The 27,828-nt window shown below is 41.5% G+C and overlaps 1 protein-coding gene across 1 annotated transcript; it reads right to left on the bottom strand.

Annotated features, from left to right (window-relative positions):
* Positions 1-1,615: 1,615 nt before the first annotated feature.
* CWC15 (CWC15 spliceosome associated protein homolog) lies at positions 1,616-19,589 on the bottom strand. The gene is made up of 7 exons (XM_017816064.1): positions 19,504-19,589; positions 16,603-16,741; positions 14,714-14,826; positions 13,724-13,812; positions 12,873-12,983; positions 2,607-2,725; positions 1,616-2,075 (listed from the first exon to the last, which is right to left on the bottom strand). Exons 2-7 carry the CDS (start codon positions 16,731-16,733, stop codon positions 1,946-1,948), a joined length of 693 nt encoding a protein of 230 aa, XP_017671553.1. The 5' UTR covers positions 16,734-16,741; positions 19,504-19,589; the 3' UTR covers positions 1,616-1,945.
* Between the last annotated feature and the right edge of the window lie 8,239 nt (positions 19,590-27,828).

The raw sequence follows: 27,828 nt of genomic DNA, 5'->3' as shown, positions 1-27,828 counted from the left end.
AATGATCGAGCACACTTATGCGTTATACAGAAGTTTAAGAAAGGGATGTTCCTGCAGGTGTGGAGAAAACTGCCTGCATGCCTGAGGAAGACCTCATCCAACCCCAGCCACCCGACTTCTCTGAAGTATTATTTTCTCCAAGAAAAGTTACGTCACTTCAGGAACACAAATGACGGCATTATGCACTTACGATTTCCATGAGGGTATTGAACTGGCATTTCAACTATGTCTCCCCCTCCAATAAAACTGTACGCTCACTCGCTCACTTCGGCACAGTGATTATATCTTGGAATACTGCAAGACCGATGTATTTTTTTTTGCTGTTGCCATGACAACTATGCTGTTAGGTCAGACCTAAAGCAGAAGCTGGCTTCTCCAGACCCTGATAAGTATGGCTCTGAACTTCAACACCCCCCCTTCTAAGTATGTTGCCTATATACCAAGATTTTAGTAGCTTTAATTTAAAGAGAATTACAAACTACACCCATTTTTCTGCCTCCCAAGAATCGTTTGTATCATGAGGCAGGGAGCAGAAGTAACACAAACACATATTTCTCTGGTAGCTGTGGAAGCTCACATGACCTTAAGCATGCTGAAAATCTCGTTTCCAAGTAAATATGGGTATTAGCTGCTGGCATAAGTACGCTATGCATAACTTAATGAAAGGGTGGCAAATACAGCTAAAGCTAAGGAAAGCTTTTACAGGATACCAGAGTCATGCCCAACAAAAATCTAAAACATTGTGCTCTCTCATTTACTCTCTTAAAAAGAAAATCAAATACGTTTTCAAATTAAGAGCTTGAAAATACTAAACCACAGTGTCTGTAAGAATGAACTTGACTGAGCATAACATAGGCAAGGAAAAGGGCTAGAATTTTGCATAAACACACAAGTTCTGCCACTGTAACCCCCTAGGCAGAGAGGTTACTACTACGGTTTGAAAAAGTTATGTTCATATCCAGTGCACCACTTGGCCAAGATTTCAAATGCAAGTGAAGATGACAGAAGAGTAGAAAAAAATAAAGCCCTTCACAGTTGAAATTTTTTTTGCAGTCATTCATATTTTATACTGTCCAGTTAAGTGCTAAAATGGACATTTAAGGAATAAAGTGTACTATGGTATCTTGAGATCACTTGTTTGATAAGAACACTTGCAAGTTTCTGTCAGCGCTGTTATTACCACTGAAGGACACACACACACACAGACTGAACCTTGTGGCCACGGGGTTGTGGCTGAGGGATTGAGCACTGCAGTGGTTTATTAAGGAGGGAAAAAAACCTATAGTTCCACAGAGCATTCTCCGTTCAAGGCTCCCCTTGGCATTACACAGCATTGCTCCAGATGTACTGAGACAAGAGAGCCCAAAAAGCAGGAAAGCTGCTAAGAACTTGGAGCTATCCTGCCAAATCTTAACTTGCTTGACTGTAGGAAGAAACAAACCCCGAAGATTAAGTTTCCAACTAGCTATTAAGAGGAAGTCTAGTTTGCTAAAGCAAGTATAGCTCTTTTCAGTTCACACTGCTTACCATACCCGGCTTGTCCCCATCTTTGATAATATTGACATTTATCTACATTGTGCAAGTTACGAAACACAATCACTACAAATACAGGGCATTTTGGAAAGCAATTTAAATGATCAGCAGTGTTTATTGCAAACCAGCTTCTCTCTTCTACCATTTACAAGGTGGCCAGTAAAAGTAAGCACACATGAACATAAAAACATTCCTGAAACACAAACTGGTTTAACTAAAACTGAAAAGGAAAACACATAATGCAGAAATAAAAACTCTAGATACATAGCAATTACTAATTGTGAAGATGCTGATGATCTTGGAAAATCATTTGGGAATCCATGACCAAATATTCAGACTTAAATTCTGAGGGGAAGGGAGGAAACGATCATGACCTTCCAAGTCCTTCTGCACCACTCCAGATAAAACTGTACTACTTGATATATTTTTCCATGAACTTTTTGTGAAATTCTGATCGCAGAGTATCATTCACGAATCTTTTGTCCTTTTTTGTTTCGTCTATCCCCTTGGCACAATTCTTGAAGACAACGTCATCATCCCACCTGAAAACAAAAGTTTTTAACTTCAGTAAGTTTGTATGAAAATTAGGTGCAATTTACAAAAAACATATAAATGGAGTTTGATGCTCCTATTTAAAGAACAACTAGTCAGTAGGACTAGATTTTAATCTTTCAGAAAAGAAGATCTATTTTTCTATTCTAAGGCATCTCCTACATACTCATGAGTTAGAAGCAAGGTGAGTATTAGTAGATTAAAGGTTATCTTTACAGAAATTAATGACAATTTGAACAGAGCAGAAAAAACCCCTTTAATCTCATGGGCCTAATTTTTGATAAATCCAACAGTAACTGGAATACCTGCAAACAAGAACCGTGTTGAGAAAAAGGCTGGTATTTACTAATTTTAATAGGCACAAGACAATCACTACCTGCATCACTATCCCAATCCTACATTACACTGCTGGTGACAAGATCCGAGGAAGGAAACAAAAACTAGTAGCAGTGATAACATTTTCTGACTGAATAGAGAGAGGGAGCAAGGGGATTGGTATCAGGAAACAAACTGCACAGTACCTCCTCTTCACTTTGAAGTTTGCCTGAGGCTGTGCTGGGCCGGTAAGGTTCAGCAGTGGGTTACCACTCAGAATGTTCTCCATCCTAATTCTTTCTTCTTCAGCCTTTTGCTCTTGTTCCTGAGAACCAGAAGAGGATATATTACTTTTCTACGCTGCTTTTCTCCTCTAGCTGGTAGAGATAATAATTATTTAATTGTGAACACTTGCACAGATGGAGCTTTAATTTCTAGCTCAGACTTTTCAGAGTGTCTGGCACTTGCTTATGAGGATAGAAGCGGAGATACTCTAAAGAGCCTAACTTTGCTAATAAACTGTCAAACACTCATATCTGCTCTACTTAGCTGTGATGCCCTATCAAATATTCATTTAAATTCTAGCTTTACCATTTACATATTTATTAAAAATTGTATACAGCTTAAAAGACTTTCTTTATCCTCATGAGAAAACAAAGTACATCATACAATATTCACTAGGTAGAAGAAACCTTACAGCATGTTGAAACTTCTCTGTTTTCAGCAGCTGTTTGGGTTTCACAACTAAAACTTCCCTCGGGACCAATTAAAAAGGATATTGAGAATTCCTCGGTGAAACTGAACAAAAGATGTCATAAGACTATTTAAGAGTTCCAATATTAAGGAGCAGAAAAATTTTCTTCTCCTTGTACTGTCAAATGCTTGTAACTTAAGCCTAAGTGAAGCAATGCACTACAAGCAACACAAAGTAATTTCACTGCCCATGCTTCCAAGCTCTATTAACATATCTAGTGACTTAAATGTTCACAGACTTCAGAATTGATGTGTAATATTCATTTTATGTCACCGTATTTTTCCACAAGCTTTCACAAATACTGCCGGGAGTGATCCCTGATGAAAGAAGCAGAAGGAAAAAGAAAAATTTAAATTTGGATGACTAACCAGGTCTGAAGACATTCTAGTTAAAAAATGAAGTCTCATTAGCACTGCAGGAGAATCAAACCAGGGCTTTTAAAAATTATATAAATTAAAGGCAAAGAGATCATAAGATTGGTGAGGGTTTTTTTCTGAACTGCAGAAAATTCATGCCTGAGGACTTTTACAGGATCCCAAAAGAGGAAACAATTTCCTTGATGCAAGTGTTTATTAGGTTTAAGTGCTGAACTCGAGGCTGATGCTAGCCAGAGCTCTCTAGCTTTAAATATTTAATCAATACTAAGTGATTTATTACTATCTACAACTTACAATATTTTTCAATTAAATTGATCAGGTATGTGAAATTCTGGATGGATGCCCCATCCCTAGAAGTGTTCAAGGCCAGGCTGGATGGAGCTGTAAGCAACCTGGTCTAGTGGAAGGTGCCCCTGCCCATGGCAGGGGGGTTGGAACTAGATGATCTTTAAGGTCCCTTACAACTCAAACCATTTCATGATTCTATGAAATTTTCTTTTAAAATACTTCAACTGTCCTAAGAACACCACGGATTTCACATACTTATGAATACCAGATGATGCAGGATCACTGGTAAAGATTTTACCTTCCAAAATCTACTCAAGTTTTAGTTATGAAAAAACACCCACCATTACACTGCTTCTCAGAAATAAAATGTAGAACCAGCTGCAATTAATTGCCAGTGGGATGACAAAAGCTCCCCAAAAGGGCATATTGCTTAAAACCAGGGCACAGCTTCAGGACAAGCACTGTAATGCCCTTATTAAACCACATGCATAGGCAAAACTTGCCTTTGCTGCTGTATCCATGGAGCTTTAACACAAACCACAGCAGTTAAAAGTTATTAACATACATCAACTAAAGTTTTCATTTTCCAGCATAGCTCTAAATCCAACGTTTGCATTCCAACTTCAGTTATTACCACCACAGTAAATAAGGAAACACAGAGAGCAAAAATATTTTATATGGAACAACAATTTCTCCCCATATTTGAAATATAAACTCACATTATACTTTTCTCTGTGAATAAGAGACAAGAAATGTATGCAGCTTCTCTGCACAGTATGTCAACCTTTGATTTACCATCTTCTTTCCGTGTAACATGGAGGAGCCAACAGCAGTGAAATACAATTTACTGCCCTCTGTGTCATGTCTTCCCACCAGAAGTCCAGCAGCGCTCAGACTATTGTACAGCTCATGCATGCAAAGCATTGATTTGAAACCAAGCAAAATCTAGGATACTGGTATGAGCGAAAAACCCAATATTGATCTTCAGGTGTCTCCTGGGAGGTGATCACATTCTCTTTAAGACCATTAAGCAAATTTACAACAGGAAGCAAGTATGTGAAGTGTTCTCTCTGTTGTCCAAAGTGAGGTGGGCTCTGCATCATTAACTTTAATCTTCAATGCTCCATTAAAAGTGAGACTCTGAAAACACAAGCAGCCTGAGACAAACCTTGAAAGCAAATAAGAAAGCTGCATACCAAAAATTCATACTCGAGAGAAGGTAGCACTAATAAGACCATTGTAAGAAAATAATAGTCCTCTGTTGAAAAATGCTTCTGTGGAAAGAACTTCTTCCAAGTCCTATACATGCAAACAGACACGGCAGTTTTCCATTTCAGAACTGAACTCCAGGTGAACTCTTCTGAAGGTGGCATGTAGAGCACAGCACAGTCTTGCCCTCAAACTTCCAAGACAGTAACCTCAGCCGCGACCCAAAGTTACTAAACCTCTGCATCACACATTACTTTATCTGGGGCAGACATTACTGTCTTAGACTGGGTTTTTATGATGCATAAAAATGCATCCACACACCACTGACAAATACAGAACTACAATGCTCTCCACACACAGTGGTTTTTTAATGATCAAAGGTCAACTGGAGTCAGCCAGCACCTTTTGCTGGGAATTACAGTTCTTCTTCCCTCCCTTCCCCCATTTTGGATTTAATCTCAACAGTTCCTACAAAGCTGATGCTTCCAGCACTCTCTACCCTGCATGAAGAGAAGTGAAAAGCACTCAGTCATTTGAATTGTAAACATTGAGAATCACTAGGGAATTATAAAGCCAATATTAAGAATCATAAAAAATATGCATACAGTACTCCAGTGTTCTTATTACATAAAGATGCACACTCAAATTTCCTATAATAAGATTTTTAAAAGGCATGTTACACTTCATCCTAACTTCTATCTGCTTGACATAACCCATGTAATATCCTTCAGCCTCAATTAGCCTGACATAGCTTACTTCCTGACAACAAAGAAAAGCATTATCAAACTGAAGTGATAAAATGTGGTGATAGAAAAAAACAACCAAAACTGAAATAACACTTTCAAGAAGTATTACACTACAGGCAACTGTATAAGACCAAAAGAGGGACTGAGGTCTGGGTTAAGACACCTACAGCTAGACATGGGCCCATAGGCACCTGAGCTCACATCTCGGCAGAGGTCAAGAGGATACAATATGAAGTCAAGACGGGCCTTCTGCTCATACTAAACTACTCACACAGGAGACCAGCGACACTCCAGGCTCTACTGACTGCATCTCCACGGCACGACCATGGAGGCTGGGATACATAACCTGTACATTGGCCCCAACAACTTGGCCTTTCAGGCTCAACTGAATTCTGTCTAAAGCTGGCTATTGCTAGCAAAATATTGCATTGACTTAAGTGAATTACAATTGCAGAGGACTGGAGGGTGGCAAAAACTGCCTTATAATTGAAAGAAGTGATAGGGGCAATCTTGGGAATTTCATACGATTACATTTTACTTTTGCACCTATTAAATTAATAAAAACAATTAGGAACATAACATTAACAGAAACTGTCAAATGTCATTTTATAGTGACAACAATTACAGAAAAAATTCAGAAAATACAGAAAAAAAAGTTTTCCATATTTGCAGTAGGAGATGCTGCAGAGCCCATGGGCACTTTGTGTGGCCCTTCACTGCTTCTCAGCTCTGGTAACAAACACAGCTCTGCTGTCTTTTAGACCTGCAGAGGCAGAACAACTAAGTACTAACAAACTGCATAAGCTTATCTTTGTCATTAAAAATCAACAGATTTAGAGTGGGAAAGCAAAGAAGTATTAGGAATAAATAGGTGTTCTTGCAAAGTTTGTAGTGCGGTCGCATTTGGTGGTGGGAAGCAACAAGTTACAGGTTGTTCAGTTGTCAGTCACAGAAAGGTGCAGTTTCCCCAGAAACAAGGGGATCTATCAACAGCAAAGGATCAGTAAACCTCCATTTTGAAAATGCTAGGGACCTCTTCCCTAATGACCATGGAATGGGGGACACATTGCAGGGGTGTCAGAAAGCCTGTCATCCTGGAGTACCTCAGCCACTGGGGAAACGGAGGGACCTGGGTTTCAGGCAAGGGGATAAAAGATGCTGCGACCTCTATCAAGTGGAGAGACCTCACTGGGGATTGTCTAGTGAACTCTCCCTTTTATTCAAATAAAAGTTTTAGTTAGTTCCTCTGTCTCTGGGATATTTTTGAGGCTCATAATAGCAGAAACAGATATATTTTTCAGAACAGAAGGAAGCAGATCTGTTGACCAAGGCATCACCAGTTTTACTCACTTTACAAAGAAGACTCGGCACATATGGTAATTTATTTATGGAATTCAGTTGTTCAAAGCTGTTCTAGGTTGGATGACATTTCAACATATTTGCTACGATTTTCAGGAAACAGGATAATTCTAAAGACTGGTCTCAAAGATCTTTTTTGCATTATTTAGCTTCACTAAAATCTCCCAAAGAAGGTATTCAAGAAAAAAAAACACCAAAACGATAATTTACTAAGTTTTGTATCTTAGAGACATGACGTGGAGAAAATACTAGGTGTAATTCACAGCGTTGTAAAGTTGACATTTACACTTAAGCTAAGTGATATATTTTGGCCAGAGATACAAAATCCCTCATTTCCAGCCAAAAGAGGTTTTCATTATGTTTCATAATTTTCCACATAAATCTTCCACTGCCCACTCCTCCACTGAAAGCTGGGACACTGCAGGCGCTGGAGCATGGGTTGTATCAGATCAAACAGACCAGACATAACTTTCATAGCTGTCTGAGCTTCACACCTCTGAGGCACAGTCTAGCACAGCTGTTCACAAAATAAGCAGCTCCTAGTGCCTCCGTTGTTCTTGTGTGTGGTGGAACAAAGGCTTATTAAGCTACAGCACTACGAATACAACAAACCCACAACAGAAGAAAAGCCTAAGGGGGAAAACAATACATCTGTATTCACTCCACCCTTTCTAAAATAATGCCTCTTTGCCTGCCTTTCTGTTCCACAACACGAGGTGGTTTATAACACTCTTCCTAAGCCATTTCAGCAAAAAACATGCTATGGATTATTCCCTCACTACAGCCAGCAACGCTGTGCTGTTCAGAGGCAGTGTGCTGCACCAACTCTCTGCAGAGATCCATCAGACATCAGCCACGTTGTAACCACCGTGTTAGGGGCAGAGGCAACAATACACGAATATTGTGGGGTGGGGAATACAACTGGACTGGCAGAGGGAGCCCCATACCCTGAGCAAGCAGACAGGCATGCTGCTATGTAAATTAGATCTAACAGCAAGCCTTTGCTGCACAACTGCACTCACCATGCAGCAGCACAGCTGGGGGAAAAAAGTGGACAGAACTATATTAACCTTAACTAAACAATTATTCCTTATCTTGCTTTAAGATTTAACAGTCCCTGGGCATGTTTGTTTCTGACAGCAAAGGAAAGACAAACAGTACTGTTACTATGGTTATTTTTTTTTAGTATAGTCCCTACCCTTAGCACAGAGCAAGATTACTTTTACAGAAAGTGCTGAAATTCCTGAAACTACTCCATTGTAATAAAGTCAGTTACCCTACTTTGTTTTCATAGATGTTGAGTAGCTGAAAGGAAACCTGAAATACCCACATTTCACTGAAGGCTGAAAAAAAATAAAAAAATCACATAACCTGATTTGAATGCTAATTTTTGAATGACACACTGTGACAGCCCTGCCCTTAGCAGCAGGGAATGAAACTCAGTAATGCAGAGATTCACCCCAGTTATTTGATCCTGTGCAAATTACTAACTCTGTGCAACACAGCGATTCAAATAACTGAATGAAACTGCTTTTGCCTCTTTACTGAAATTCTGTCTTATATCACCAATTTCATATTCTAGTTTTAGTCAGACCCTTAAGATTTAAGGGAAAAGGTTAATATTTATCAAGACTCATTTTCTGATGTTTTATTTGAATGCCTGTGACACGGCTAAGACACAGGGCAGAGCTAAGATCTACTGTGACCACTGGTAAAGTAATATATTTAGTTACAGAGAAACATTTGCTGAAATAAAACTGTTAAGAAAACATATCAAAAACTTTAAGTCTGCCTTCAACTGGGCAAAAAATGACTGGATGTTCAAACAGCTTTGCTGGAACTGCACTTGTACATTCAGCTGCTCACTGATTTGAAGTTTGTTTTTAATTATTTCAATTTACCTTTTAAGGAAGCACTTGCAAATTGAAAATCAAGAGCGTTGTAAAGCTGAATTTAGAACACTGAAATGCTTACATGAAGCCTATCCATGGACGGTTAACACAGACACAGACCCAGCATTTGTACAGTTTTATAAAGACCTAGAATTATTCCACAGAAAAGGCTTTCAAAACTAGAATTTCCTGGTTAGTTTAGCGTCTACTAGAAACAACCTTAGATTACAATTGTGGGTGGTGTGAAAAAAGTCAGGACTCCCATGCTCAGTTTTTAAAAAACATTCATGGTATTTGTTTAATGATTCTACATAATTCAAGAGAATTTAAGCATTTTGAGAAGTTAAGCTTTGAGAAGAATTGCTTATTTGGCTGGCAAACTATTACAACCTCTTACAACTAACATTGTCAAAATTAGATTTAGAGGATTTCTACGGAAATTGGTATTACCACATAAGGGCAGTCAACAGAGAACACAATGACCTGAAAAAAGCAGATTCTCATATTTCCTTTTTAACTGCTGTCTCACCAGATATGCATTTTGAAAGGAGCAGTCCTCCTTTCATGGCAATGTAAGTAATGGACACCAAAGTGACGAGTGAAAAGAGTTAACAAAAATACAGTTTACTCTAGCTGAAGTCTCAGAAATAATTGGACTAGCATTTTAATAAATCAAAATAACTAAAGTATCTGGGGAAAATTACATATCGCACAGATTCAGGATATATTACTTATTTTACCCACTTAATCTTATTAAGACCCTGGAATGGTCCAAGAAGATGAGAAGAAAAGATACATTAATCTGTCCATATAACAACGAGATTCAAGAATGACCTGCAGAGTGAAGAGAGAACAGGCATTCACTCTGCAGTTTCCCTCTGCTTGGACACTGGTTTACCCACACTGCCTGCTATGGACAGCAGCATTTCAGCAGATAAAGCATTCCTGTACATGGATTAGGATTAACAGCAAGTACACAATTAAGACTTCACATGAGATGTTATCCTGACGTCAGCTGACTGATTAATACAAGGTTACTTACAAAATTATGTTTAAATTACGGCTTGCAATACATAGCTGTATGAAATCCCCCATATCTGAACGGAAAAGGAATTTATATATATATTTATATAAAAATATATATAAAATATATAAATATATATATTTACATAAATATATATATTTATATATATATATATTTACTATAAAATCCTTTGTCAGTACCACCTTATTTCAATGCCATAGAAAACAAGGCATAATCTAAACAGACTGTACCACTTAAAGTCAACACACATAAGCAATCTTTCTGAAGGAGACCCTTACTTACGTTTAAAAGACTCTTTCCAAGACTGAGCCCCACCCTGGTTTTTACTTTTTTCATCAACATAGAGTTTCCTACTCTCAAAAACCCCCAATAAAATAAAATTTTAAGAATCTGTAGAGCACCCTTTATTTACTGAAGATGCCAGTTTTAAAGAGAGCCTACCTGCCACCAACCAGTGAAAGGATGAATAGTGTAGGTCTAGACAGTGAGTGTGCAATAGTGGGCACTATTGCAAATAAATAACATACTAATTTTTAGGAAGAAACAAATGTTCATTTCATGTAAACATGTAAATATTGAGTATGCACATAGCATTGGACATTACAAACTCTGCTTCTGGGGGAAGGAGAATGTCCATGATGGTAAAACATAATACCAGTTAAGAAAGGAAAATAAAACAAGTGCTATCCCTAAATACTTCATGGCTTTTAGCACCCTCTAGTGACAAAATTAGAATTTCATGGAGATTCTTACTTTCCACACATGAAAAGAGAAGCACGCACTTGGTTGTCTGAGCTGCAATTTACTACCATTATTTTTCTAATGCAAGTTCTCTACACTGAAATGTGACAAGTCATGCTGTTTAATCGAGATATATAATTTCAACTATCAGGCAAAACGAAAAATCCACACGGACCTAAGCCTTCATTTTAAGCACTGTGCAAGGACAGCTGAAGTCAAAGTCTTCCCTACCCATGGATACACCTTATTTGTAGCTTTGTACATTTCACACAGGAATACATGGAAGAATTGTTACCAGTGTTTTTAAGTCATTTTCACCATGTTGTTACCGCAAAAGACAATTTCATTTCTGAGTGATGTGCCTCAAATGCCCAGATAAAGAGACGAGACATGTCTTCAGACATACTTTAATGCATGAGACCACTCGCAGGCCAGATGGAGAATCAAGTATCAACAGTCTTCTACAGCAAAATTTCTGCACTGAAGCAGTGTGGTACAGCTTTTAGCCTTCTGTACTACTTAAGTCCAAAATTGCAGAGCGCACTGGTTTTTACAGGCCTTGTTGATTCTAAAGGTACATTTCTATATTTTTAGGCAAGAACAGGCATGCACTACATTGTTGCCTACAGCAATTAAAACATTATTCGCTCCTAGGTCTTTCTAGTGTCTGCTAGAAGCTACGCCCTGTTCACTGCCAACTAAGCATTCATGAAAAACACTAAACTATGAATGTGTGTGTTAAGCTACAGGAAAGGTCAGGGGTAGTTCAGTGGCTTCAAAACATTAAGTTGACAGAGCAGCCTTTGATTAGCCTCCTGTTCAGCATTTAATGTGTTTATTCAGCATGTTCTAAAAAACATCTCAGATTACTTTATAAAAAGGTGACAGGTGGCTTGGTTTTCTGACAGATTTTTTTTTTTGTTTGTTTGCTTTGGGGTCTTTGTTTTGTTTTGGTTTACTCTAAAGGAGAATATACTTATAAAAATGTACAAAACTACTCCAGCTGAAGGAAGCAACATTTTACAAATGCACTAAGATGATTTAAGCCCTGTTCAAAAAAAGAAAGCACTTGGTAAAAGTAGATGAGGGAATGCTACACGTATCCACTTCTGTTGCACCCATAAAGACCGAGTGTTTCAGCAGTGAAGTTTAAATACCTGGACTCTAAACTCTATTGCAATACAATGTTATAGCCAGTAACCAATACAATTCTAAATCCTGATCAATTTGACAACACAGACTAGTGTGTCTGTGTTGACAGAAAAAGTCCCAGGAAGTCCATTAATCAATCAGGGATTTTGCTAATGCACTCCAGCCCAACAGTCTCTCTTACACAAAGGAGCCAAAAGCTAAGGTTTTAATCCCACTCACAGGAAAACATCTGTAACTACAGGGACTTCACTCCCCTTTCAAGGGCAGAAAATGGTGTTTCTGTCTGTACAGAGATTATAGGGAGGTGTGAAAGCTACATATGCATTGAGTTTCCCAGTTCTGAAAAGACTGCTGTATTATTGTTCGTTTTTGCAGAGACATTTTTCAAATGAATTTGCCTGTGTATAACCACATGGAAATAGTTTTGGTCTTACAGTTAAAACTGGTGCTCCTTGTCAAGGCAACACAGCACCAATTCTACGAAAAATAACTACTATATAAAACCTGCAGCCATAAGAAGCAGCATCAAAAAGCACATATCTTTATTTCAGAAATAACTTTTTTGTTTCATAGAAGCTAATTAACAAATTAAATTACACTGGATAGTATGCAGCTCACTAATGCCACCTATACAATTTGGCAGGATAGCTGTCTTCAGATGACTTGCATATGAAAAGCAAGATTATCTTGACTGACTGCCTCTACAAACTGTAGGAGAAGAGAATAAAATGTTTCAGTGAGTAAAACATTCAGTATATCTATATTCTTGACAATTATTAGATAGAAGAACAAATACATCATACTTGAACGGCACTGTTCTTACCTGCCCTAAGTACTTAAGGCACACCAGTTTTAATAAACACCAGTTTACAAAAAAAACCAGGTGCTCTTAAACAGGTGAGATTTTACCTTTCGAGCCTGTTCCTCAGCTCGTTCTTTCTTGATTTTTTCCAGTTCAGCCAAAAGTGCTGCAGTGTCATCATCATCACTGTCTTCCAAGTCCTCATCTTCATCATCTTCCTAATAGCAACAAACAGAAGTAAAAATCAGCTCATTCATTTCATTTAATAAAAACAATCCTGGTCTGCCCAGCTAAGGCTGTTATTTGCTGATTTCTGAAGCACGTAGATGCTTGTAGTAGCAGAAAACACAACACAAATGGTTTGTTTGCTCTTGTATAGTAAAGTCAAGACAAAAATATGTTTGTGCTTTCAGGATGACTGCAATTAAAAATGCATTGTAACTGACAGACCCTAGAGAATGGCCATCCTCAAACACTCTCTAATCACTGTGACATAAGTCATTACAACATTGTGCCTGAATACTCCATCCAATACTGCTGGGACCCAGTATCACAGGATTAAAAAACCCTGATCTTATTGTCAAACCTTTGACCTAGGTCCTAGATGTCAGCATGAGGAAAAGAGCCAAGGGTAAGCATCTTTTGCTCATGTAGACAGTCATTTGCATATATCCCAGCAGTTCTACCTTTGAGGAATTCTAACTAACCCAGTAGTGGACAAAAAAGTCACCCATTACCCACACTTTAAGTGGTATTTACAGTTCCCTAGTTTTTGTGTGCTTTCCAAGAACAGCACGGACCAGAATCCTCTGAACCGCTCTGGACTTTCACCACAGTACAGAAACTGTAAAAGGAACCTGTCTTAAATCTTTAGCAAATGTAAAACTACATATTCCATTAAGAGCAAATCCTGAAGGCAGGACAATAAAAGGAAAGAAGACAGACAAAAGATACATACATCCGTAAGCGGATCATCTGCATCAAGATTTGCTGCAGGAATCTGGTCTAGCCGAGGCTTCTTAGACACAGAAGATGATGTTGTATGTTCTGTGGCAGAAGAGTTTAAAGTAAGTCACTTCATTTAACAGCATCTAATGTCAGAAAGCAAAAATCTTCACAAAATATTTGTCTTGCATTACAGTAAGAGAAACAAGCTTATGCTCACTTTTCCCTCACTTCTCAGTCTTAATGCCCATGCTGATTCCTCCCCTGTAGATATCCTCAAGAGAAGTGATAACATCCCAAACTTACGATTTGGCCTCCAGAATTTTTTTAAGTCATTATTTGAGACAGAAACAATAGCAGAAGAAATAGCTGTGGAAAAAATATCCTTATTCTATATATCCAACTGGAGGATTCCCATTTAGGATCACCCCAAAGCATTACTCTTGGCTACTTTTGCCCAAACCAAAACTTGAAATTTGAAAGCCATGCAATACTTTTACACCTAAAGTGCTTAAAGTATGCCAAGCTTAGTGCTAAAAATGAGTATTTCTCAAGATGCTTTTTGATTTTAATTATTACTTCCCTGTATCTGAACAGAACTGTGTACTTTCAAAACAGATTTATTGTTACACTGGTGCTGTGAACACCAGAAGATGAGTCACTCCCCCTTCTCCTTCCTGTCTCGCTTGTCCAAGTACAAGAAAAAGCCCTTTATTAGCTGTACATACTTGTTGCCAATTCATTACAACCACACTGTATCAGCTGGCCTGCATGATGGCCTAGGCTTTTCTACTGGCTGGCCTAGATTCCTGCTAGCATGAAGCCAGAATGAAAGCCAGTAGACATTCCCTTGCAGGTCAACAGCTCTGAACTATCAGACCAATACCCTAAATTCTACTCCCATGACATGCTGTCTGTAACCTGCAAACTTCTTACAACACTAAGCTTCATGCAAGAGCAGTGTCACACAAAGCCTTTCAGATTTTTGTTTCTCTGTTTTTACCTCTGGTTGGTCTGTCTCTGTTCTTCTCTCTTGCAGCGACACGTTCTCTCTCCTCCAGCTCCCTTCTGAAATCACGGTTACGCACCTCTTCAGGAGCATCCTGAGTGGTCTGTCTAAAATAAAAAACAAGGGGGAAAGAAAGCCTGAATTTTGACAGTCTGCATCTGGGAGCAATTTTTCCAAGGAGGCCAATAAATCCTGGAGTGAACAGCACTACAGTGACCTTTCTTCACCATTTTCTTCCCCGAAGTTGCTGCTGCAAACCCAGTCTCTGAAGCTTACAGACAAGAACAAGACTAGAACATCCTTTTCATAAACCTCCATAGACCATGACCACTAAAAAAAAGGTTGGGAGAAGAAGCAAAACACGAGCTTTAGTGAAACGTCTTGAAACATGTTTGTCCCTCTTTTATATAACACATTGACCAAAAGCAATGAACTATGTATATCTGAGTCACACCAAGTTCCACCTAGAGAGTGCTGAAATTACTGTGGAAATCTTGAAAAGAACTAAGGAATAAAAAGAAGCAGTAATTCCTTTCACCTCTCTGTGAACCTAGTGCTGGAAATAAGAGTGCCTGGATGAAACCCAGACTTGAGCCATTATAAACACATTGTGTGCACAGTCTGTCTTTATGATGAAGTATTTAATTTGCTTTTGTAATTAAAAACCTGAACTTGGAATTCCTGTTAGAGCTGCAAAATCCCCCCAAACCCTGTGTCATTCAGGCGAACATGACTGGGACTGAAACACTGAACTTTTCCAGCAATGATGCAGTCCTGGCAATTTAACAAAGACAACTTTGTATTAGGTATTTGGAAAAAAGAACAGAAGACACTTAATGCTCCCTCCATCTCTCCCTCTCACACAGATAGATTTGTTAAAACATACATTGTTTATTCCTGTATATACCTGTCCCTACACACTTCTTTCAAAGCAACAGACTGGTGTTCCAAATCCTATTTTTGTTTAAAATACAAAGCACCAGTAAAACACATTTGACAGCACTTTTTGTGCTGTTGATTTTGGTATTCTCCAAAACACTCCAACTCCCTTATGAATATGTATTCTTAAAAACCAAAGGGCCAGGAGGGAAGAGGTGACAGGGTAAACATCTACACAAAAAAGCACAGAAGTAAAACCTTGACAGTAATTTCATGGAAAAGAGCAACATCAGTTAGATAAAACAAACATTTTTAGGTTGTCACATTTAATAGAAATTCTATGTATAACATTGACTCCAGATTTTATTTAATCTTTCAAAAAGATAACAAAGATTTTTATGCATTTCAATGCATACAGAGGAAAATATTCCTAAGCTCACATTATCTTTCTTGGTGGCTAAAGCAATTTCCTCTCATAGGACCTGCATGAACCACCTGCAGTGGTTAACATCAGCTCTTCCAATACATACTACTGCCTGAGTGCTATTCTGTGATTTTCCTGCCTCCTCTTAATGCCATTACCAAGTGGTCTTTTGCCAAGAACATGACGTGGTTTTCCCACTTTTAAGACATGCTCAACCTGGTTTCTCCCATCCCATCTTGCTCTGCAAGTGACAGCACTTTCGGTGGCTTCCTTTCCACTCCACTGCCCAAAGTGCTCAGTCTCCAATGCTCATATTCTCCTTCTGATGTTTCAAGTCCACAAGCAATAACAAATACCACTAAAACTAAACCTCTCCAATCACCTGCACTGCATTTGATCTCCTAGGTCTGCTTTTGAGACTTTCACTTTCAGCCCACTTGTTCAGCATTGCTGCACAAGCTCTAGACCCTGCTCACTGTCAAACACATCAACATCTACCATGAAAATTTCAGGTACCACTCATAACAAAAATATCTTTCCCAGCCTGTTTTGCCCTAAGACCCAAAACACCAATACTGACCTGTATTTGATTTTAGTATGAGAAGGAAGATCTCTGCTGGAATATTGTTTGGATAGCTGGCTTAAATCTCCTTCACCTTTTCCTCTTCCTCCTCTTGCAGGTTCAAACGTTGGCCTTGCTGCTGTCGTCATTTTAACTCCTAAACAATCAAGGGATAAACCCAGTTGTTACTAAACATGTAGTGAAAGACATTCATCAGAAGCTACTTTGCTCCTAAACTGTAAAAGCAGTAACAAGTCCCACCACAGAACACCAGCTATCACTTGACTCCTGATCCTTGAAATTTAAGGAGCTTTTAATTGAACAGAATTTATCTAGATTTTCAAAATAAAATCTTTGCCAACATGCTTGAAAGACAACACACAGATTCTAACAAGAATATGAAGACACCTTTGTAAAGTTAAAACTGCCCAGGAGCTGGTCTCCAATTCTTAAAACAAGCGGCTCAGTCTTGCAACTGAACTCTTTCTCCTCCTGAAAAATTGCAGTCAAAAATGACTGCCTGCAGGGAATGATCCCTTCATTATTCCACAAATCATATCTAGGTACCATCACCAGAAATGTTGGTGGACACATAGCACAGCACGCCCAGGATGGTGCTGGTTGTTAAACACTGATGAAGATCACGAAACCTGAGCGCTCCAGCCTTGGCCATGGCCCTGCTCCATTTTCCAGTGCAGGCACAACCCTGTTATGAATGCTGGGGCACAGTCCTTTGGGACCGACCTGTGCAGAGCTCCAGCTGGCCAGCAGCACCTTCTGAAGGGCTGGGATCAATGTTTTTCTGGTGGCACAAGGCTGACAGCTTCACCCTTAGTAAACAAAAGGTAAATAAAAAAGCTTGGGCAAATGGAGAAGTTGTAACCAGCTCTCCCTGAGAAACTGCAGGAACTCACATATTGCCAGCATGTCCTAAAAAACAAACAGGCTGATGCTGCAAAACTGCTCCTATCAATTATTCTGTGGCAAAGGAGTGAAACAACTCAGCCAGCCTCAGCCATGCAGACACCCTGTCAGCACTCACTGTGTTCAGCGCTGCTGGAGGGGACCCAGAGACCCTGTAATCCCAAACCACTATGCCAGCCAAGAGTTGGAGGGGGTTAACCAACGCCAGAAAACCCTGTGTGATCAACCAGCACCATCAGGACTGAGGTAACAGAACCAGCACCATCAGGACTGAGGTAACAGCATGAAGGTGTGTCAGGGGATGTTTGCATTGGATATCAGGAAAAGGTTCTTCACCCAGAGGGTGGGTGGGCACTGGAACAGGCTCCCCAGGGAAGTGGTCACAGCACCAAGCCTGACAGAGTTTGAGAAGTGTTTGGACAAAGCTCTGAGGCACATGGTGTGACTATTGGAGCTGTCCTGAGCAGGGACAGGAGATGGACTTCGATGAGGGTGGGTCCCTTCCAACTCAGGTTATTCTATAGTTCTATGATCTTAAATCTATCTGAAATGATTCTCATTCCTGCTTCACCAAGACATACACATCCACTAACCACAGCCTAAAGATATTTAGGACACAGAAACCTGCAGAGAATATAAAGGCACTAGTCCTACCAAGCAGAATGTTGAACATTGAAGGGTGACAAGAGAACCTACTAAAAATATTAAAAAGCAAAGAAAAAACTCATGACATTGCTTTGTATGCTTTTGTGGTATACAAATATTTATGCTCTACTTACATTATTTGTTATTTAGTCACTTTTAACGAGAGCACAAAGCACACAACTTCAGTGTCAAAATTACAATAGAACCAGTGGCTGAAAGTAACATCCCATCAGGTAGAACACAGTTACTGCCACTGACCCACTGAGTGGGTCACACACTGAGAAAACAAAATTAGCAGAAAGAAACATCTCCAAAAAGAAGTGAGACAGTAACTAGGCTTGACTTGTTAATCAAGGACGGCTGATACATTTCACTGATGCCTTGCAAGTCAGCTGAAGCTCAGTGAGACATTTTAGCTCTGCCTTGGCACAGACTCTGCCAGACCCATGATGCAAGAAAGTCACTTGCTCTTGTAACTTATCTATGCTAATTATATGTAACACAATGGATCCATGAATTCAGGTGAAGAACGGTATCCAATGTGGCTGCATTAGTTTCATGAAACATTAACAAATTGTCTGGCAAGTCCCCCTGGTTCGCTTATATCACAGAATCACAGAATCAATTAGGTTGGAAATGACCTCTGAGATCATGGAGTCCAAGCCACAACTGATCACCACCTTGCCAACCAAATCATGGCACTAAATGCCATGTTCGGTGTTTCCTTAAACATCTCCAGGGACAGTGACTCCACCAACTCCCTGGGCAGCCCACTTCAATGTCTACTCACCCTTTCTGTGAAGAAATTCCTCCTAATGTCCAACTTGAATCTCCACTGTTGTGGCTTAAGACTGTGTTCTCTCGTCCTGTCACTAATTGTCTCGGAGAAGACCCCCACCTGGCTATAACCTCCTTTCAGGTGGTTGCAGACAGTGAGAAGGATCCCCCTAAGCCACCTTTAATCCAGGCTAAACATCCCCAGCTCCCTCAGCCGCTCCTCGTAGGACTAAGTCAGTCTGTGTTCACCTTGCCCTAAAAGGACCCAAACCCCACCTGAAACCACTCGGGAAACGCCAGACCGACCTCTGAGGTTTCAGAAACGCGGGCCTGAAAAAGCCTACCAGGAGTTATGGGCCAAGAGAGAGTGACCGGCCTGAAGCTGAACTGCCTCGGCCTCGCCGGGCTGCGCCCTCCCGGGGGGGGTGTCGAATCGCAGCGCCGGGCCGCAGCCCGTCCCCTCGCTGGGGGAGCTCCCCCCTGCACCTCTTGCCTCACGGCCGCCTCTCCCCCCTCAGGGCTCCCCCCGCAGCACCCCCAGGCCGCCCACCCGCCGCCCTCCCGGGCACTTACAGCGCGGCCGCCTCCACCCTGCGCACCAGGCCCTACACCGGCGCCATAGGTCCGCCACGCGCCCACAATGCACCGCGGCGGGAGCGCGGACCATAGAGAGGGCCGGGAGCGCGTCCGCCATGGCGGCTCTGAGCAACTTGGACTAGTGGGAGGTGTCCCTGCCCGTGGCAGGGGGCTGAAACTAGGCCGTCTGTAAAGCTCCTTCCAGTCTTAACCATTCTTTGATTTTATATTCACTGCTGTCTCTGTAAAAGAAGCCAAAGCATGAACGAGCGTCAGTCGGGGATTAAATTTCCCCTTTAAAATGCAATTCCTTCCTTGTTTTTACCGTTCCCTGTAGATTGCACTTTACTATCAAACTTCTGCGAATCCACACGAAGTTACGTGAAGTAAAAGGCTCTTTCATGTATCTACAAATTAACACGGAAACATTTTTCCCTAGCGCTCTGCAGCCAACATGCAATTTAGAACAGAGCCCACAAGAGGTCCCACAGATATTGCCATGCAGGGAGCTGCTATGCAGCAACGATGGAAAGTGCACCCTTTGGGTCAGCAAGCCATCAGAGAAAGCACTTGGAAGAAGTGGGCCTTTAGCATAGAAAGAAACCAATTATTTTAAGCAGTTTTTCAAAAATATTTAGCTTCACTCCGAAGTCGGGTAAATAGTAACAATAACAAGGGTGTCATTTCCTAATAGCTACCCCTGTCAGTAACCAAGTATCCACCATCGCACTTTCTCATCTGCAAGCCTCAATCTGCACCCCGTGAAATGGGTTTATGATTTCTTCCACTACAGGCAGTTTAGGCACAAGATCACAGAGAAGTCTGGCTTTGGGAATTTGGTACTGCTGGGCTATAGATCACAGAAGCCTGAAATAAGTGCATCATCCTATGATAGCGGGTGTTATTCCTAGACTACAGATCTGTGGAGGAGCTGTTTCACTAATTTGACTGTCGTGGTACAGCGGAATGTTGTATTTTTCTCAGTAACGTGTCCTGAAGGCAGTGCCTACTGTTCAGTTGTAACAGCTATCTGGAAGAAGGTATCGAGTCTCTATTACAGACCTCAAGAAACAAAGGGACTTCTCTTGCTGTTGTGTTAAAGGCAAACATTCTGTGTGTGCTAAAAACTGGCACAGTCCCTGCTCTGAACAGATTGGAAGATTCTTTAAATAGCAAAGGAACGGCCTAGTGGTTTTGGCCAAAATTATTCCCCAAGCAGCTTTCCTTCCCCCACCTTGTGGGTATCACTGTGAAGTACAAGTAGTTACAGATGTGTTTTATAGTCCAGGGCTTGGTTTCCTTGGAAGACTTGAACACTAAAGATGGATATTGGTAGAGTAGAGGTGCCTGAGACCAGACTCCTGAAAGTCTTGTTCCAGAGGCACCTAACCTTCACAGGCCCACAGCTTTTGCGTTTAAAGATCTCTGAATATACAGATTTTTTTCCAATCTTTAAGTTGTTTGGACTCAGTTTAGGTCTAAGAAGTTTAGCATCATGCTTTCTCTGGGGCCTAACAGATCTCTTTCCCACTCAGGTGCTCAGGGAGCCTTCATCCAGCAATGATTCTCAGATCATGTCTGCACTCTTCGATGTCGCCATCAGTCTCTCAGTCCCTACAGGGCACATCCTGTAGCTCTTTCCCAAGCAGGGCTGATTCCGCATGTGGGTAATTATTGCCCCACCAGGCTGGCCAGCTCCAGGCTGCTTTGCCATTTAGGGATGTTCTCCCTGTGTTTTTGAAGTTGAGTAGCCAAACATAAGGGAAGGGATTAAAGATCCATCAAGAAAAAGAGCATGGATGTAGAAGGGAACACCACTCAAGTTCAATGGCAAAGGTGACAAGTGTGAATTCCCATATTCCAGATGATGCATTAAAATGTCATCAGACAGTGTAAACAATCAGACAATAACAAATCCCTCTTCCCATGTCTGCTCTAATCTTTGCTGAGCAATTTGGTTGTAGCAGCCCATAGAAAGGTATTGTGTACTGCATGGAAAACATGAAAAGCAGGAGAAGTCACTTCCTTTGATCATTTCCTCCAGTGATTAATTACCCTCACAGTTTAAAACTGCACCTTATTTTTGCGTTTCCAACCATAGGTGCCTGTTGTACCTTTCTATGGCAATTTTAAAAGCCTGTTTTCTCACCAGACATACTTTGTAATCTAGGCTTGCCACTGCCTTTGGATAAGGTAAGCAGCCTGGGCTCTTCTAGTCTTATGATTGTTTCCTTCCTCCAACCAATTATTTGAGGGCTTTTTCTTGCTCCCATCCAATTTATGAACAACAAAAATATAAGAACAGTTTCGGCATCTTCTCCATCAGCATGAACTAGAGAGATAGAACCGCTTTTCTCCCCCAGCTTTCTACATCATTATTTGTCTGAGGACCACACTGGCATTTTTACCCACACCTTGGGTGCTTGAGTCCAGATACATGTCCATGGTGACTCTTGAGTCCTTCTCAGGGTTGTTGTTTTCTGGATTAGAAAATTCCAGGTAGTTTTTGAGCTGAGACAAATAAACATATTTTGCTGTGTTAAAGGCTTCTGTCTCAAAAATAAATCCCTTGCTGGTGTCACTGGCATAGCCTCTTAGTTATGGTCCCAAATTCTTTATGGTACCCACACATATTCTCAGTGCAATTTTATAGTTGCTTGTGGATTGTACCAGGAGACTAACATTCTTTGGTTATCCCAGTGCTCTAGGGTGTTGATCTCACCTAAGTGCTGGTCATTCTCTGAGATTATGGCAAGATCCCAAAAGACATTGCGTCCTGAAAGAGAACAAAAACATTTATAAAGATCTCATGCCTCTTAGGAGCCTTAATAATGTTTTTCTCATCTACTTCTTGGCCTGTAGTGTAATGAAGATTGCTTATGTTCCTAATGGACTTTAAAAACTCCCTTTTAGCCTTACCAGTGTAGAGATTTTTTCCATATTTCCCGTGTCATTTTCCTATTCTTGAAATCTTCTTATGTATAGTCTTTGCTGTCTGGTTCCCCTTTCTTCCATCTGTAACATTACTCTTACCTGTTGATTTTCACGGATTTTTTTCTGAATCCAGAGAGGAATTTATTTGAGGCAATTGTCATTCCTGAGTTTTTGTGTCTCTCACTGTAGGCCATCTTCTGCCCACCCTAAAAGAACAGCAGCAGGGTGTGCAATCTCCTCTTTCAAAGCAATGTGGTACTGTGAAGGTAAGCATTTTCCCCAGCAGGGCAGAGGTTCAGTGTCAGAATGGAAATCTCCCAGCTTGAATTTTCCCCTTGCCTCCCTTCCTGAGAGAGCCTGTCTTTTGCCAGGCTCTGAGGCACAGCTTGCATGGGCTGATCAGAAGAAAATCCCCTTTCTGCTTTGGAGAGGCCACATCACCATTTCCTCCCTCAGGACACTGTGTACTTTGAAGGATTGTGCCTCCTGCTGGGTAACAGACATGGAAGGGCACAGTGGATTGTTCAAGAGTGGAAACTTGGTGCGGGAATGCTCAGCAAATGGCAGCCTTTAAAGAAGTTTGTGGGAAGTTGCTGTTTCCTTGATTGGAAAAAGAACAGAGGCTGGGCAAGGCTGTGACTCAGTCAGTGAGTCAGCAGGGGTTGCTTTCCGATGAGGCCATCTTGGCTCTTTAGCTCTCCGTCACACCTTCCCTGCTGCCATGGGACAGTAAAAACCTTTTACTGCTGCTTCTCTTTGCTGACGAAGTCATCCTGGCCCTTAACCTCTTCCCTGACACCTCCCACTGCATTGTCTCTCCAACTTTCTTCTTCTGTGCTCCATCTCATCCCCTGGGCTGCTGTTTGTTTTTGTGCCTTCAGTGCTCCAGTTCTGGGTGGATTGAGCAGCTATGAACTCCTACTTTGCAGTAACAGAGAGACATTGTGACCTATTCACCACAGAGGGAAAATCCCAGGAGTCAGCAGTAATTCTCTGCAAAAAAAAGACACAGGATGAGGACCTGATCTGGATCCTACCCAAGGCACTCATGACATTCATCAGACACCGCAGACTGTGGTTCCTTTGCCAGACATTAAACGAGTTGGACCAGTGCTGCAGGCCTGACACGCTGGTTTTGGATAAGTCTTCTGTTTATTGTGTCTTTCCCTGTCTGCTTCCTGATGCACACGGCTCTCCGCTGAGATCCCAGTACTTTTTCAACATGAGATGTGATGTCAACCAAAAGGGACTCAGGGACCTGGGGAAGGAGGGTGCTGGAGGAAGGAATGGTGCCCCAAGACACACACAGTTCACGATTCCTGGACTCACAGCTTTGAATACACACTCAGCTCCATGGAATCTCTCTTGTTTCTATTGAATTGATTGTTTTTGAGCTTGGGCAAAGCAAATAATTTTAGTCATGCAGTATTTACATCCAGGCAAGCAGCCAGAACATACCTCTGTCTACAGTTGCATCCACTGTTATGCAGAACTGTTCCACTGTTTTATTTATTAGCCAAACATCTCTAATAGCTAAGTTAATTTTATCCTTTCCTTATTGATGGTGACCCAGTCTGACTGGGAGGAGTCTCAGTAGCGCAGTGCCCAGACTCTGAAAAACTGGCTGTCCATGCACCCCTGTGGCTCTGGCTTTGGCCCTGCTCACTTCCCCTCTGTCTTCTCGGTGTAGATGTGGAACAAGAAACCAGTGAAGTTGTCAGTCATGGTGGAGTGAAGGTGAACCCCTCTCTGTAAGAGCCAGCTGCAGCTGTGACTTTTAGCAATAACATCAGGAGTTGGTACCCATATTGCTCTGTAAGTTTTTTTCTGATTTAGTTCTTTATCAATATTTGTTCAATCAATAGTTTTGTTCCAAAGAGAAGATTAAATTAGATGTGATCCATCTGGATTTAAAATTTCAGTTACTGAAAGCTTCAAGATGCAGCTAAGTACTTTTCATAAACAGGGCTGTAATAAATAGAGCGGCCAGTGTGAAAGCACAGAATCTCAAGTCTCAAGTCTCCAAACCAGGAGTACAAGGAAGAGTTTATAAGAAGAGTACAACAGCTATATGCCAGTCTTACGAAGTTAAAACACAATTCAAGTTCCTTTCCAGGAACATCTCAGTAGTGCAGTCCTCAAACTCATTGAAAAGAAGGTCAGCCACAGGATCAATTTCCACTACCTCCAAAGATGGCACATGAATGTAACACGTTTTCCTACCTAAGAGGATTGTAGCTAGTATCAGCCAGCAGTGAGTTCTGTTAACCACTGTGATAACTTTTAGTTATCCTTTAGTTACTGAACTAGCACAGTGTTCAGAGGGTTTGCTCAGTAGAAAGGCAACTCTGGCTTTGGAAGAGTTTTAACCACTTGCATTGTTTCTTTCAGACGTGGGCAGAAGCGAGCTTGCTCTGATTCAGATGGAAACAAAGAACAACAGCTTGGAAAACAATGAACTCTTGACCCAGAAGTGGGATCAGCCAGGTTGTTTTCCTTTTAGCTCTTGATTACAAATTCACAGTATTTTAACTGCTGAGGCCTCAAGGGAGCCTTTTGCATATGTGGAACTGTGTCAGTGCAAAGGGCTGGCACCCAGGAAACTGCTCTTTTCTTCTTACCACTGTTACTAGCCAGGGGACCTTGACACAATGATCCCCTCTCCTCAAGTCTTTTGCATTTCCCTCTTTATAAAACTAGGAATAATGGACCAAAGACATTTGCTCTCTGACCTATAGCTGCAACGTCCAATGAAAGAGGAGGCTATGAAATTTGATTTTTTGTATTACAAAGCCTAGAGGGGTTTGATGTGTAATTTTACCATCAAAACCGTCACCTCTATTTGAGGCAGACTAGTAAACTGAGTCCTGCTGTGGAACTCAGACTACAGATAAGCAGGCTTCTTCTACAAGATCAGTAGCCCTGAAAGAAGCCTTTCGTGGATGGCAAAATTTTTTCCCTTTCTGGGTTTTGATCTCTGTTTTGGGATTTGTGCAGAGGGGCAGGAGGTGCTCAGCTGAAGTTTAAGTGGTTAGTAATGGTTAGGAGTGTCAAAACCTGATAATCAGAGTTGGTTGGTTCAGAGTTTGTGGTGGCCAGTTCCTTCAGCTGAACATGGAGCTTCACAGTGGGTGTAAGCAAACCCCTACCTGCAGAAGGAGGCCTTCTGAACACAGCATTGCTTGCTCCCCTGAAGACTCACGGCACATCAAGAAGGTGTGTGTGCTGCAAACACCTCTGCAGACGTGTCTCGTCTTGGCAAGACCCTGCCTGTTTCTGTATCATTGCTGCTGAGGATTAGTAACTGAAACCAAATTTCACATTCCTCTCCCTTTTCCTGTTCTCCTTGGCCAGTTACCTGCCATGAGCATGTTGCAAGCAGCCACATCTCACGTTTGTCCCTGCAAAAACATGCAGATTAAGAAGCTTGACCTCATTGCTCCCATCCGTGCTACCTTACTGTGCCCCTAGTAACTTTGTTTTGCCATCCTTGAAGGTAAAATTTTAAACAGGAATAGAGGGAGGAAGTCCTGGTCCTGTGCAAGGTGCTGCATCCCGCTGGTAGGGAGTCCCACTCACCACAGCACAGCAGTTCTGTGAGCAGCTGTGAGGGGAAGACTGATAGAGATGGTGCCTGTGGGGGTAGGGCTTGCACAGGAATGTTTGGCGTGTGATGAATGTGCTTTCTGCACTGTTTACATCTCTCTCCCCTTCTAGTTTTCACTGTACTGGAGCCTGCCTACTCCAACAACTCCAACTCCTGCAGTCTTTACCAGCTACGAACTCTGTAGTCCATGCTTGGTAGGCCTCAAAGCACTTCCCATCAGGTGTCAGGATGTTCAGTCATAAACACGCAGAGTGGTTATGCACTGGCTTGTGCTAGAGGGATGTTAGAAGGCTGGGGTGCTCTCGAGGGAGCTCTGGTTCATTTGGTGCTGCACAGAGGTGATGGTCATGACCTGTGCAGGCTTTCAATTTTCTTTACAAAGCAGTGCCAAAACCATATAGTGTGTCATAGTGACCATGTAGCTTAAGAGGGTCGCCGTGTAATGTGCTGGCTCCTATGAGTACTGTTCTATTGCATCCTGTGGGGATCCTATCCTGAGATCCTGAGTTTTACTGCGTGGGAGGAGATCTTGACATGAGACTCTACAGCACTGAAGACTAGCACACCTTGAATATCACCTGATGAACCATGTGTCTGGGGACTGGCTGCTCCTCAGCCTGGTATATGACAAGTGTTACACAGACACAGACACATTAATACCACCGCTCAAGAAAGTTAAGTCAGCAGTTACACAGCAGATCCCAGCAGGCACTGCAGAACCTGATTCTTCTGAGCTGTTCCCAAAACCAGGAGGCTCCCAGGTCTGCTCTTCAGAGGCTTTGGGTTTTGCTCTTGTAATTTAACCTGCAGTTCCAATAGCCACCTGTTTGTGTAGAGCTCTAATTTGAGGCCAGTACTTCCTTCCATCCTACAGTCAGTGTGACTAAAAGCACTGCTGCTTTTTTATTTTAGAGGAAATATCTTGTCCTGGCTGTGGTGCACCAGTGCTATTCTGTGAACTCTAAGGGCAGAATCTGAGCCCTGTACTCATGGCAGTGACAGGATCCTGGGACTGGTGACTGTTTTTCACATCTGACTCTTTCCCCAGGCAGTACTGGACAAGAAGCAATATATGTCGAAAATATCATATTATGTTTATACCTAGCAGCAGTTGCAATATGTATTTCAGTAGCAAGGCCAAGGCCTGAAATGAGAATGGAGAAAGAGCTGCTCACTCATCTCTCACACAGCCAACACACGTTATTGTTTCTTGGGCTAAATTCCTGTGGTGGCAGGAGTATGTTAGGTCCTGCCTGAAGTTTGTCTGACCAAATGTGAACATCCTGGGCTCACTTTAAAGCCACTGCAGAGACAGAGGCATATCTGAAAGATGCTATCTTGTCTTCCCCTGGACATGTGGGATGATGCAAGTCACACCCTTGCAGTGCTTCCCTCTCTGTTAGGACAAGCGGGCTCCATATGGGCATCTCCACTGCCGATCCAAGTGGCACAGAGGACATTGGAGCTGGGAAGCAGCTCACCTCCATCTGTCAGGTCTGGCCAAACATTTAATGCGGAACATCTTGCTCCTCCTCCCACTCCTTGGTTCCAAAACACTGCTGTTACTGGAGACAGTGGCGTTACTGGGTGTGGCTACTGTCTTGTCTCTTGATTAAAGGTTCTGGATCCTGTCAGCAGGTTTAGCTTTCTCAAGGATTATGCCTTTCTCCTTCCCTCCTCTGAGGTGATGCAAGCCTAACAAGTCTGTACCTTTAATTTTGTTCCCACCCATCAGTCTTCTGTCAATGCAGACTGTCAGGAGCTGTCTCACACCTTGTTTT

The sequence above is a fragment of the Lepidothrix coronata genome, unplaced genomic scaffold, assembly GCF_001604755.1.
Source record: "Lepidothrix coronata isolate B3197 unplaced genomic scaffold, Lepidothrix_coronata-1.0 Scaffold53, whole genome shotgun sequence".
NCBI classification, from domain to species: Eukaryota; Metazoa; Chordata; class Aves; order Passeriformes; family Pipridae; genus Lepidothrix; species Lepidothrix coronata.
The sequence above is the reverse complement of the archived record's forward strand: the minus strand, read 5'-3'. Positions and strand labels throughout refer to the sequence as shown.

What these genes read in the sequence shown, in the direction of transcription:
- CWC15 (XM_017816064.1), bottom strand. Translation starts at nt 16,733, where the DNA reads ATGACGACAGCAGCAAGGCCAACGTTTGAACCTGCAAGAGGAGGAAGA. An exon ending in CATACTAAAATCAAATACAG is followed by an intron (nt 14,827 to 16,602) that starts GTCAGTATTGGT and finishes TTTTTATTTTAG; the next exon opens with ACAGACCACTCAGGATGCTC. An exon ending in CAGAGACAGACCAACCAGAG is followed by an intron (nt 13,813 to 14,713) that starts GTAAAAACAGAG and finishes CTTCTGCCACAG; the next exon opens with AACATACAACATCATCTTCT.